General features: G+C 43.7%; 1 protein-coding gene across 5 annotated transcripts in view; it reads left to right on the top strand.

The window, feature by feature from the left end:
• Positions 1-13,677, top strand: part of ccdc102a (coiled-coil domain containing 102A) — a 101,021-nt gene that overhangs the window by 45,123 nt on the left and 42,221 nt on the right. For all 5 annotated transcript variants that reach the window (XM_033614084.2, XM_033614124.2, XM_078173514.1 and 2 more), the window contains exons 2-3: positions 6,598-7,066; positions 8,491-8,889. In XM_033614084.2, coding sequence (XP_033469975.1) covers positions 6,704-7,066; positions 8,491-8,889 — 762 coding nt within the window. In that variant the 5' untranslated portion in view covers positions 6,598-6,703. The remainder of the gene's footprint in view (positions 1-6,597; positions 7,067-8,490; positions 8,890-13,677) is intronic.

A 13,677-nucleotide genomic window follows, 5' to 3' on the forward strand; every position in this document is an offset into this window, starting at 1 on the left:
GACATCCATGAAATCAGCATCTCTTCTTTTGGGAGATTTGTTTTCAACATTCAGTAAAATCATCAGTTATCCTCTGATGGAATTCTGCTTCTCTGTCAGTTTAGTAACTGATGTGCTTTAAGGGAACATTGCTTTTGAGGAAATAAAAGTTTCAACATGATTATTTGCTTTTTTGTGAGCTGTTGTATGAGAGTTGATGTTAAACCATTAGGTGTCAGTTGAAAAGCAAAAGATGAAAGCAGCTAAAATGTTAGCATGTTTCCAGTTAGTGTTTCTAGTAGATGTCAAGCAATTAACTGTTAATCAGTTAACCGCTGAAAATATTTTTGACCAGGTAGGCATGTCGTTCTGTAGGTTAATTTTGATGCTCTTCGGTTTAGTAGTAATAGCACCACCACTGTGCTGTACCACAACAAAGCTTATGTGGTGTTCACGCTACAACGGCTTGCTTGCCGCCACTGCTCTGTATTGCGCGCTACCCGGGTCTTTGGTCTGGTTGGAGGTTGCAATTGGCACAATTCATGCTCTTTTTTTTTGTTTCTCACTTTGTGGGACAATAAAGTTGATCTTGATCTTGATCTTGGCGATTACCGCTAGTAACGCCATCCAGCATTGCGGTGGAAACGTTGTGTCCGCCCTCCAATTTCCCCCCAGGTCACCCCGATGAATAAGCTGCTTCATTTTAAGCTGCAAATCCCCTTTAGTATCTATTACCCCTTTTCAGCAGTCATGGGCTGGCTTGGCTTGGTTTGGTTTGGTTTGGGCCGTCAGCCCAGCATGGCAGGAATTTGCATTTCCATTACAACAGAGTTTCCAGCTTGAAGGTGTGTCTTTAACTCATGATGACTTGTCTTGGGTGATGACGTTTAAAAACAGTGGGCTCGGCGGGGCTTGGCTTCAGGCGGCGAAACATCACTGCTACCCACTTGAGGGCGGGTGGCCCAGCTTTTGGACCAACTCTGGAGAAGGTCAATCTCTGGCATAACTCGGCATGGCATGGTGCGTCTTAACGGATAATGGAAACGCAAATCGGCACAACATGACTTTGCTCAGCGCGGCCAAAAATGACAGTGGAAAAGGCCCACATGTTATCACTGTTAGCTCTGTTAGCAGCATCAGCACAGCTAGTGGTGCTAACAAGGCTAACAGGGTTTTACAGCTCAAAATGAAGCTGCTTACTCACTGAGCGACCTGGGAGGAGACTGGACAGTGGTTACCATGTTTCTGCAGCAACACCGTCCCTCCACTGGGGCAGAGCTACCAGCGATAATCACCTGCCCGACGGCTGCGTAGTGTAGAGTGGCTAGCTAACCAGTGGAGACTGGAGGGCAGGCAGTAGGTGCCATGTTTCCACATGTCAATGTGGCTGGCCGGCTGTCTATCAGCAAAGCCAACAGAAATTAAAATAAGACATTTAAATCACAAAAGGCCTCTTTCATCTCATGTCATTTTACATTTTTTAATTATTTTTTTTTAGCCAGTTAGTTACCGGTTAATGGGTGTTGGGTTGTCAAGAGCAAAATTAACCAAAACTGTCATCCCTAGTTTCTACAAAGCCAGAGAAGAGAAACACACTGAAGTTTAACATGTCTTTCTAATGCTGGATATGAGGAGGGGGAAGCAGACTGCATGTTTCAACATGTTATTAAAACAGTTTTTAGGCTGAGAGTGAAAGACAGAAATAGACAGAGAGCATTCTGGGGTTTAACGCTCTCTAAATAAATTTTGTCTCACCAAAGACCTCATTAACTGCAAGTTTGTGGAAGACTTCTTGTCTCAACTCGCATCTCAGTTTCTTAAAATAAAACATAATTTGATTTAAGGCAATAAGTTGTGTGTGTGTGTGTGTGTGTGTGTGTGTGTGTGTGTTCCTTGAGCAGATTTAAGAGGAAGTTTTTATAAAGAGAGTACTTTTTATTTCATTTCAAGTGTTTGATTTCTGGGTGGCCATCCGTGACACCGCTGCCTTGGACTTTATTGCGTTGAAAGGCAAATACATCAGTTTTTCATTTTTACTGCTGCGGTGAACTCTGTCAGTCCCTCCTCGTGCCCCCGCCCGCTCACTGTCTTTCCTTCTTTCCCATACTTTGACCCAGATTTGGGATTTTTCTAGAATAGGCTGCCATGGTTTGGTTGTGTGTGTGTGTGTGTGTGTGTGTGTGTATGGCTGCCAGCTACTGTCCTGGTTTTTGACTGGGAGATGAACTGGAGGATGAGATTTGGAACTGGAGGAGCTGGATTGGTCACAGTGGGGTTGTGGCTCCTCAGATGGATTTTGAAATGCAGCTTCTTGGGGACAGACATACAGAAAATCCACGGTAGCTTTTCCCCTGCATTTCAATGTCTATCTTTTTGTTCAGGAAAAAATAATTCATTTATATGTTGCTGGTGATTTGTGGCTCTGACAGTTGATTTCCTCTTTGTTTATGTCTCCTTCAACAATATTTTATAGTTTGGTATTACAGTTCCCATTTTACTTTGGGTGATGCAAACAGGAAGTATAATATTTCCTTGGAGTCAGTGTGTCTGTCCAAACACCACAGATGTTATGAGTTTATCAGAGCTCAACATAGACTGTGTAAAATAATGGATTTCGCCACCATGATGTCAGTCATTGTTTTATGGACTCCCGTTTTGAAACCTTGAGTTTGGCATTTCAGCCAATGCCAAATTGTTTTAAGGAGCCACAAGTGACCATATTTGGATGAGAAGGTGGAGCTGTGAAGGAGCGAAGGGTGGATCTGACTCAAAGACTGTGGCTCCGCCCTTAAATATGCGTAAATCTAAACCTTTATCAAAATTCACCCCCTGTACAGTTGTCATGAATGTTGAATTAAGTTTTTTGCACCAGGCTGTAGACTTTCTTCTAAAATTTCTGCTGTAAAGTTGGGTATTTTAACATGGGGGTCTATGGGGATTGACTCCCTTTTGGAGCCAGCCTCAAGTGGCCATTAGAGGAACTGCAGTTTTTGGCTCTTCCACGTTTCAGCTTCGAAAGGTTTCATCTGGAGCTTACTGGGACACACTTGGTTAATAAGGTCGTCCTGTTACTTGTTTAAATACATGACTCAATGGAGCTCAGATCTTTTTTGTTTACATTTAATATCTATAAGATATAACCATACAGTATTATAGTTATAACCAGCTGGAGCTAAGAGAAATAATACACTGTTAATACAATACGGCTTTGTTAGATACATGATTCTGTTCGGTTAATTACGGCATTCTACAGTCTGTTATTTCTGAATAGCAGACCGCTGCTATGAATAAAAGTTGATTGCCATGGGTACAGTTGTGATCAGACACTTAGCTCAAGCAATAAAAGCATTTTTAATTTAATGACATTTTTTTTAATCAATATTTTGCATCAAATTATTGATATCTTTTACTGTAAATTATACCTTACTTAATAAAGCACTTTGACTTTTCTGTCTGATACATTTCTTAGGAAATAAATATATTTCTCAAAATTATTGATAAAATGATATGTTTAATATTTGGGACGAGAATCACCATAGGCCCCACAATAGCTTTTGTTACCATACAATATTGTTACAAGTTTAAATGTTTTGTATTGTGATAATATATATTGCGATCTATTTCCTTTTTTTTATGTTGCAAATTATGTCTCCAAGGGAAAACATTGTCAACTTTTCATCTTTTAAATTTGTTAGTCTGTTCAGCAAAATGTTATCAAAAGTTGAATTTTTATTTGCAAATTAATAATCACATTCATTTCAATAATTACATTGATATCAAATTGCCATGCAAAATATTGCTATACTATGCTGTATTGATTTTTCACCCAACTCTATTTAATATTTATGTTGACGGTGTCAGATTTGCAAAACTATTCTTACAGAATGATGAAAGAAGAATGAATTGCCAGTAGGAAGTGATAACCAGTTTTTTACCCATGAACCATCTCTGAACCCATCGGCTATTAGTCTAACAACGATAAGCCTCTGGGGGCAACGGCCAATATTTTGGGAGAACCAGCGTAGCCAGCAGATATCCGGACCAACACTTCCTTTTCTGTGCGCCGGTCATTTCGGCTATAAACAGATATCTGTATACTTGAATGCAGATAAATAAGAATATAAAGCTAAACTGAGGCCAGACAATAGCTGATGGGTTCCAAGACTGCATTTCAGCCAATTATTTCGCCTCTCCACACGGACTGTTTTCCGGCCTAAATGTGATTGGTCAATACTACTAAGACTACAGATAAAACCCAGAAGGCTTCTGATACCAAAATCTTACATATGCAGATATCTGTTTATAGAGATTAACCTTTGAACGGTAACAGTCTGTTCATGCTGAATCCATTATGCCTTCAGCTTCAGCTTTGTCATGTCTGCTGACATGGTTGTTCCTAAAACCATCATCATTACTGTCAACAGCTGGGCTGATGCACTACAGAGGACTATGGTGATTATGGGATACACTCAGCTCTGAAGGAGAAGCATGCATCAGGTGAAGGTTACTGTGCTTTGACATATTTCAGATGTAAGATACACCTGTCTGCTGTCCAGTGGTGCCTGAACATGCACTGGGACAGAGCTAACATATGTCAGAGAGATGTTTTGGTGGTTTTACCCTCCACTAACCCCCCAGCTGCTGAACCTGCTCCATTTTCTCTCCCTTTCTTCTGGTTCCCTGCGAGTTGTTCCCACAGTTCCAGATCTCCTCTGGAACTTCCTCTGACTCCTCTGGAGGGGAGCGAGGAGGAGGCGGCAGCGGAGGGGAGGGGAACAGGAAGGAGTAGAGCTTTTCTTGGCCCAGGGGGCTTGAGGCCAACTTCACCACAGCCAGAAATGGTATTTGTCTGCGGGATTTCTCAACCCAAACCTGGCACTGACAGTGGAGATAAGATCAAAGTTCACCCACAGATCCCTCAGGGGGAATTTAGCCGTTACACCACAAATGTGTTTTATTAGGATTCACCAAAGAAACATATAAACAGAAACTTTATATCTGCAAATGATCATGGGAACTCTAGAGAGTATTAAAATATGTGAATGGAAAGTGTTAAATTATGAATCCTGACATTGTTCTGGTGTAATAAGGTAAAAGAGAAGATCATTTTTGAATTGCTTCTGTTTGTGCATAAATGTTTTGCACAAGAAAGGCTAAATGTATGAGGAATTGACGGGACCAGTTTCCAGGTTGATGTGATCCATTCACTGTTCTCAAACGTTGCCTTCTTCCACCTACAGCAGACACAGAGCAACATTATCATTCATGTGGAGTCGTGAGTCCACCTGTTGAATTTAAGTCCAATATTCAGTCTGCTTTAACTCAGTTTTGGATTCCTGAGGGAAATATGTGGCAGTGCTTGATATTGCTGCTCTGCTCTGTTGCTCTGTGGAAATGAGGTTGATGAGAGCAGTGAGATTAAAAAAACAAACTGTATGTGGACCATAAAAACTAAAACAAGGAGCTTAAAAATTCTACAATGCTTCTTAAAGCTGAGGGGAACTGCAGAATTTGTTATCTGTGGGGTTATAACAACAATAAGAGTGTGCCATATCATCTCGTCCACCATAATACCGGTATGATTTTTATATAATATGAAAAATTGGTATTGTGATACTTGTGGTATCTCGACTTCTCGTCATATTGACGTCATACGCTTACCTGCGGCAATGACAAGCATGGCTGAAAACAAAATTATTACAGACTCCGTGTGCAGGAGACATAACGTAGAAAAAAAAACAAATATACTGTAGCAAGAAGAAATGCCAAACAAGTGAATCTGTGTTTGGCTTTCACCTTCACTTTCGCCGGCGAGCGTGTTTGCAAACAGGAACCAACAATGTTGCCATCCCATGAGTGAGAATAATAATATTTATCTGTGAGCAGTTTCATGTGGTACGTTTCATCTGTTAGTTCAAACAGTCATAAGATCTGTACGTGGAGGGAGAGCGGTGTGCAGAATACCACAGGATTTAGACAATAGTGACTGAGGATCAAGGACAAGATTCTTTCAAGTGATGTTGCACAAAATAAACTTGTAGTGGAGTTAGAGAATGACAGATGAGCGGTGACAGTGTCCTGCTGAGAGAGGCGGAGATGAGAGTGTGAGCAGAGAGGATCAGGTGTACAGAAAGTGTGTCACGTTTCATTTCTCATCAGAATAATTAGTCAGTCCAGTGAGAGTCCTTGGACATCGGTCAGATACAGTGTGTCTGAGTGTGTGTGTGTGTGTGTGTGTGGAGAGTTATCTGTCTGTCTTCTCATGGCCATTTGGTTTTTGTTTTACATGGAGCTGCTTCTCATTAAGCAGTAGAAGGATTTTCAGTCTCAGTCATGTGCACCAGCTGTCCGGCCTCTCTTTGGGTTTATTAGGTTCAGAAAGCAGACGAGGGCTTTTCCTCCCTGAAGGCAGCACAGTGTGTCTGTCAGTGATTTCCCTGTACTGTTTCTGTGTTCTAAAGTTAGATTCTTAACTTTTTCTGATCAACCTTGAATTGTTTTATCCTTAAATGAGGCACATTTTCGAGGCACATGAGGACAACAGATGCATGTGTGTGTGTTACGTTTTATTTTCTACTAAGCTAAAGTTAAATTGCTCCCTGTTGTTCCTGTCTGCAGGCTGATCAGTGACTGAAGAGGATGATGCTCTCTTGAACCTCAGCGCTAACACCCGCCCGCCCCCTTCATCCTCCTCACTGTCCTCGTCCACAACACTGCCTCCACCATGAACCACACCCCCAGCCCTCACCTGTCCGAGGGTGGCAAGTCGGCCGGAGGCAGCCTGCTGTGCAGCCTGGGTCTGGTGTCAGATAGGGGGATCCGCTCCCCGGACAGCCTCACCCACACCCCCAGCCCCACTGGAGGGACCCCCAGCTCCAGCCCCCCGCTGCTGCTGTCGCCTGGGCTGGGAGGCTTTGGGCTGGGATCCCTGGGGGCCATGGGCGAGGGAGCCGGGGCCGACTGGGAGAGCAGGGAGGAGCTGAGGCTCAGGGAGCTGGAAGAGGCTCGAGCCAGAGCGGCCCAGATGGAGAAGACCATGAGGTGGTGGTCTGACTGCACCGCCAACTGGAGAGAGAAGTGGAGCAAGGTGGAGTTTTGGTTATTGGAGCCAGGAGAGAAAATATGTACTGAAAGTAGGGCTGGGTGATGTGGGGAAAATCAAATATTACCACATTTCTTTAATATTAATATGGTTACAATATTTTACGGTGGACAACTGGTGCTTTCACAAAATATTTACACAATGAGATTTTGATAAATAATCATCAGTAATGAGGATTTAATGATTTAAGTGATGATTTAAGCCTTTAAAGGGAAATTTCGGTTTATTTCAACCCGTCTCCTATCGTCCTAAATTTGGTTCAAGTGACTAGTGACATACAGATAATAGTTAGCATGTTAGCCGTTTACCTAGATACAGCCGTAGCGTCAGACCTGTTAAAACGTAAGTGAACGGGCAACCTTCAAGTGCAAAGTTAGTCCGCTAAACAAGCTTTTTTTCCACAAAGACCGCCTCATATCATTAGGATAAATGTCAGAGAACATATAGAAAACGACATGTGAATGTGTTGTCTTACCTTACCGGTGTGCTGCCATATTTGTTTACCATTTAGCTCTGCTTTCCAAAGTGCGGCCGAAATATCGCGAGAACAAGCAGCGATCTCATAGCGTGCCTGAACAAGCAGTAACAGCTGGAAGGCAGAACCGGACGGTCGCCTGAACGGAGGAGGAGGAGGAGGAGGAGAGAGAGAGAGAGAGGAGCAACAGGTAACATTAGAGGACGAGAGAGGAGGAATGGCTGCTGCAAGGCTGCGTAGCTCTGGAGATTGGTGGTGTACCTGTGAATGCTGTGCCCCAGTGCCCACAGAAGAGGAATGCCTCTGTTGCAAGGAATGGGAGCGGTTGCAGCCTTATTTTCAAGGTCTGGATGTGACCGAGGACAAGACACCTCCACCTGGAGTAACGTTAGTATTCAGCTGGGCTTTATCTAGAGCTCGCAAGATATATTTCGGCTGCACTTTGGGAAGCAGAGCTAAATGGTAAACAAACATGGCAGCACACCGATAAAGGTAAGACAACATGTTTACATGTCGTTTTCTATATGTTCTCTGACATTTATCCTAATGATATGAGGCAGTCTTTGTGGAAAAAAAGCTTGTTTAGTGGACTAACTTTGCACTTGAAGGTTACCCGTTCACTTACGTTTCAACAGGTCTGACGCTACTATGCGCCCTGGCTGTATCTAGGCTAACGGCTAACATGCTAACTATTATTTGTATGTCACTAGTCACTTGAACCAAATTTAGGACGATAGGAGACAGGTTGAAATAAACTGAAATTTCCCTTTAAAAGCTCCTGTTTGAGTAACGTTTGATAATAAACTAGGGTTTCCAGCGTTTTTAACAAAACAAAAGTACATATTCATGACTTGTTTTTAAAGATATATATCTTCAGAGTACCAACAGGCCTGGGGCTGATTAGTTTATCTTGTATTGTCTATATCTTTCCCAGGTTCGTGCAGAGCGCAACCGTGCACGTGATGAGGTCCGTCAGCTGAGGCAGCGGCTGGATACCCTCACCAAGGAGCTGACCAGCGTCCGGCGGGAGCGGCAGGAACTGGCCTCAGAGAATGAGACGCTACGGCAGGAGACGCTGCGCCTCCGAGGCGACCCCTCTCCTGAGGCTCCTCCTCCATCTGCCACTTCTCCATCTTCCTCCCCTGCACACCCTCGCGGTGCCTCTTCCTCCTCCTCTCCATCTATACCTCCCTCCTCCCCTGCTTCCTCCTCCTCCTCTCAGGTCCACACTGACGGCAAGCTGGACAGGGTCGGAGAGGGACCACCGGGGTCTCCGGAGCCAGAGCCAGTGAGGGACGTGGACTTGGACAGACAGAAGATGGCTCAACAAAAGGTGAGTCTGCAGTTTACATTTAGATTAGAATACACTGACACTGCAAATGCACACTCCTAGGAGATTACTTTGTATCTTGAAAGATGTGTTTCTGCGGTGTGTCCTCGCAGTTGTCTCAACTAAACATAAAATATTTGCCGCCATAATAATTGTTAGTGCTGCAGCTGGTCAACAGACAACCACACAAAATTATTACTACCTTTACTGAAAGATCTACATTTCCTCCACCTCTGCATTAACTTAAATCATGCGTGGAGAGCCCCTAATTAAAGTTGATTTCTCTTGAGAGCAATGACTCACCAGCCAATAGACGCACGTCTTGCTGCTGCTGATGTTGGGTTGTACATTGAAAATAATAGGGGCGTATTTTTTGACGTGCTGCGGTCGCTGCTGGTGTGTTTTGGCCTTGAAAAAAAAGTTTTCTTCATGATTTCAACGTAACAGAGTGAGTACTTGATATACAAATACCTCGCTCACACCATTGCTGCTCTTCGTCTTGTTGTAACTTAAAGGCCTAAGTGATGCAGTTTGGTCCGGTATTGTGTGTTTTTTGGCCCTCAGCAGACGCACCTATACTCAACTTTTTCTCCTCACAACCTATAAAACAGGTGAGGATTATCTTTTTTTATCGAGCTGTGTGTTGTGGACTGTCGGTCAGAAAGTAAGCAGTGTGAACTTGTCATTGTGTGGTGAGGGAGCAGGTGAAGGTCATCTCTTTATGACACAAGAGGATGAAAATATTGACAGATTAATCAATAATGAAAATGTTGCTGCTCTCGGTGCTTAAAACAGCAGATTCAGCTCCCTTTTTACTTTTTGTGTGAATGTTTAATATGCTAATGTGAATTAGCATGGGGGCTGTGTCCTATGCTGCTGACTTGTTTGATATCAGTGTGATCGTGTCCTCCGCTGCTGTACGGTCAGTGTGGCCGGAGTCTCAGTGAATGTAGGCCAGACTGGCTGCTGTGGCTCCAGCCTGTTGGATCGCTCACCAAGTGTGTGTGTGTTGGGGAGGGGTGTCCTATTTAAGAGACACTAGCAGTGTGGGTACCCAGGTACACACACACACACACACACACACACACACACACACACACACACAGTTTCTCATCATGCTTGCTTATCCCTGAGGGCTCAGTGATGCTGCAGTACTTCTTCTCTGTCAGCCTGTTCTGTGGCCATCCTGAACCTTAAACATATCTTGTTCTTTACAAACACAGGCCTGACCTGCTGCTTCGCTCTGCCTCATTCGTTCTGACACACAAGACGCTCGTGAGGAGAATCCAAACTTGAATGGGACATTAGCGTTAAGCACCATCACGGGTCATATTTCAGCCGTCAGACTCTCTGAAACGCTCTGCAGAGGCCATTTTATACTAAAAATACAGAGAGCTGACGTGAAACAGGAACGTCTGGAACTCAAATTACTGGAAGTCAAACCCTACGTTACACCCTGTCTGGGGGGTGTAACATGAATTACGCCCCCATCTTCCCCAAGTCCCACGCAGCCATAATGACAACTTATCAAATGTGCAAACAGATTGATTTATTGACAGTTAAATATGGCCATACTGCTGAGTTACTCAACTTCAGAGTGGGCCAAGGCCAGAATAACAAACCAAATACCTCAAACTCAAACCATCAAACCTAACCTGAAGAAATGAAAGAAACAAAAAAACATCAGCATCCAGGAAGACTTCCTTCAGCCCTGAGCTGCCGCCATTTTGGCTCCTTAAGTGCTGTCTGTCAGCCAATCTCTGACAGCCACGTCATGGAGTGCAACTTCTTGCATATACCTGACAAAATGTAGAGATGAACAGTAATTTCTGGAGGCAACTTTTAATTGCTTGTGCTCCTGGTGCTCTTTGACATGATACCTCTGACTGTAACATCAGCTGCAGGGAGATGCGTCTGTCACTTGGGGATGAATCTGTCACATGGGGACGATCTCTTTGGTTATTTCTTTTTTCTTTTTTTTTAAGATATTTTTTGGGGCATTTTAAGCCTTTATTTGATAGGACAGACAAGTGTGAAAGTATCAGTTGTCTTGGGTTCACTCTGTATCACCTCAGTTATGTATCATTAATTTGTCTATCCAGTGACAGCTGACTGCATCCAGTCTGACAAGTCTCTGCTCAGTTTGTGTGTTTAACAAACCAAAGCCTGAATAGCAGAATTCTGGAAAGTGTTGCTCAATGTTGTACCAATTTTTATTTAGTAAACACTCATGACACTGCAAACAGTTTCTGTACACACTTGCTGCTGCAGCAGTAGAGGGGGCCAGTGTTGGCTGGCTACAGAGGTCGGGTAGTACACAGCTATTTGTTAATCCTTAGTGGGACAGAGAAACAAAAATGTAACATAAAAATGTTTGCTTCGGGGCACCCAGTAGCTCAGTGGGTAGAGCGGGCCGCAGTGCAGATAGAAATATTTGAAATGTGTTCTGTCTAGTTATAACACTTAGGAGTATTTTGATATCAGGTTTGAAAGTCTGTGATGAGTAATGGTAGCTGGCGAACCTAATTTCCTCGCAAACTTGGGTCAAATGTGAGCTGGGTTGGTTGTAAAACCATTTTGAGAGATAAAAAACAACATTTTTGAAATAAATGTTCAAATTTTTTCCACTGGTCGCTTTAGGGGCCGTACACACACCGTGTCTTTAACTGCCTGGAAAACACGAGGTCAGGCGCTGAGCATCAGTAACAGCAGAAGTTCCTGAAAAATGAAAGATGTGATTGAAATGTGTCCAGAAGTGTTAAATGTGCAGCATGCAGTACATTCAGCCATATCGTTATGTGACCTGTGATAGAGGTCACTATACTCCCAGATTAGTTTCTGTCCTGTAGTGTCCTCTCAGCAGCTGGCGGTGTTCGTCCCTCTGCTCAGGTGTAAATCATTTGAGATCACATTTTATTTTTGATAATTGCTTTCAAGCGTCACTGCCACCGGCAAGGACCTGATACCACGGGGGATGAAAGGGACATGTCCCCTCACTTTATTTTCAAAATCCCACTTCTGTCCGACCCACTTTTACAGTCTCTGTGCTCTCACAGCAATAAAGTTCACAGACAGAAGCCCTGGGTGTTACCTCTCAGGATACGAACAGGCTGCCTGAATGTCTGATTGGTGCTCACTGGAAGCAGACACTGCTCAGGGCAGAAATAAACTGCTGTTCCCTCTAATAAATGCTTTTTAGTTGAAAAAAAAAGACTCTGTAACTCTCAGCCACAAACATGCATTATAGCATGCAGCCTTGTCAAAGAGGTGGTACTGTCCATAAACTGAGAGTTAATTACTGCTCTACACTAGTTTCTCATGACAGCACAAAAAGAATTCTGACAACTGATTTTCCAAGTTGTATTTTCAGTCTGCAATTTGGATTCTTTGTCTGAATCACAAACAACAAAATGAGCTTTCTGAACAAGACATAAGAGAGCGTCACTTCCGTGAACTGCATCTCTAGTTGTGCAAACAGTTAGTCACAATTCAGATTTAAACTAAATGAACAACTGACTCAGCAAATACAGTCAGGGGTTCAAAGGGTGAGGTTGTATCTGAGTCACTCTATGAATATGAGGCTGTCGGTTGGTCCACCGCTTTGGTCCAGATGGAAGTATCTCAACAACTATTGAATGGATTTTTTATTTTTTTTGTAAACTTGATACAGATATTACTGATGCCCAGTGAATCAATCGTAAAGTCTCCTAATTTGTCCTATACTAACAAATACTTGGTAAACTAATAATCAGCTTCAGCTGTACTTTGTGTTTAGCGCTAATTAAAAAATGTTGCGTTAAAATGTGGCATGACTTTTTAGTGTCATGTGGAGGTTGGGTACGGTTCCTGTGGGGTGGCAGACTGGGGTTGTGGCTCATATTTTTAAAAAAGGAGAACATGGGGTGTGCTTCAATTATCCAGAGCGCTGGAAAGGAAGCTGCAACCGATTGTCGAATCTCGGAAACTCAGGAGGAGCAGTTTGGATTCTGTCCTGGTCGTGGAACAGTGGACTCTTGTAGGGCTGCTGGAGGGGTCGTGGGAGTTTGCCCATCCAGTCCTCATGTGTTTGTGGACTTGGAAAAAGCTTCTGACAGCGTACCCTGTGGAACCTTCTGGGGGGTACTGCGGGACCAAGGGACTGTGGCTCAGAGGTAGAACGGGTCATCCGCTTATTAGAGGATTGGCAGATTCCCAGCTCTTCAAGGCCCCATTTCGAAGTATCCTTGGGCAAGATACTGAACCCCAAATCACTCCTGCTCCTGTTCAATCAGTGTGTGAGTGCATGTGAATGGTTAGAGTAGCAGGTGGCACCATCAAGGGTAGCCTCGGCCACCAGTGTGTGACAGTGTGTGAACGGGTGAATGTGACATGTAACGTAAAAAGTGCTTTGAGTGGTTGGAAGACTAGAAAAGTGCTATACAAGTGCAGTCCATTTACCATTTACTGGGGTTGCTGCTACAACCCATCCGGCCCTTGTATGACCAAAGTAAGAGCTGTGTCCCCATACTCGCCTCAGAGTCAAACATGTTTCCTGTGGGTGTTGGCCTCCACCAGGGCTGTCCCTTGTCACCGATTCTGTTTGAGGTATTCATGGACAGGATCACAAGGCACAGCCACACTTGAGGAAAGGGTCCGGTTTGGGGACCTCAGAATTGCATCTCTGCTCTTTGCAGATGATGTGGTTCTGTTGGCTTCATCACACCGTGACCTCCAGCATGCACGGGGGCGGTTTGAGTGTGAAGCAGTCGGGATTAGAGTCAGCACCTCCAAATCTGAGGCCATGGTTCTCTA

The sequence above is a fragment of the Epinephelus lanceolatus genome, chromosome 2 (genome assembly GCF_041903045.1).
Source record: "Epinephelus lanceolatus isolate andai-2023 chromosome 2, ASM4190304v1, whole genome shotgun sequence".
Classification (NCBI taxonomy): Eukaryota; Metazoa; Chordata; class Actinopteri; order Perciformes; family Serranidae; genus Epinephelus; species Epinephelus lanceolatus.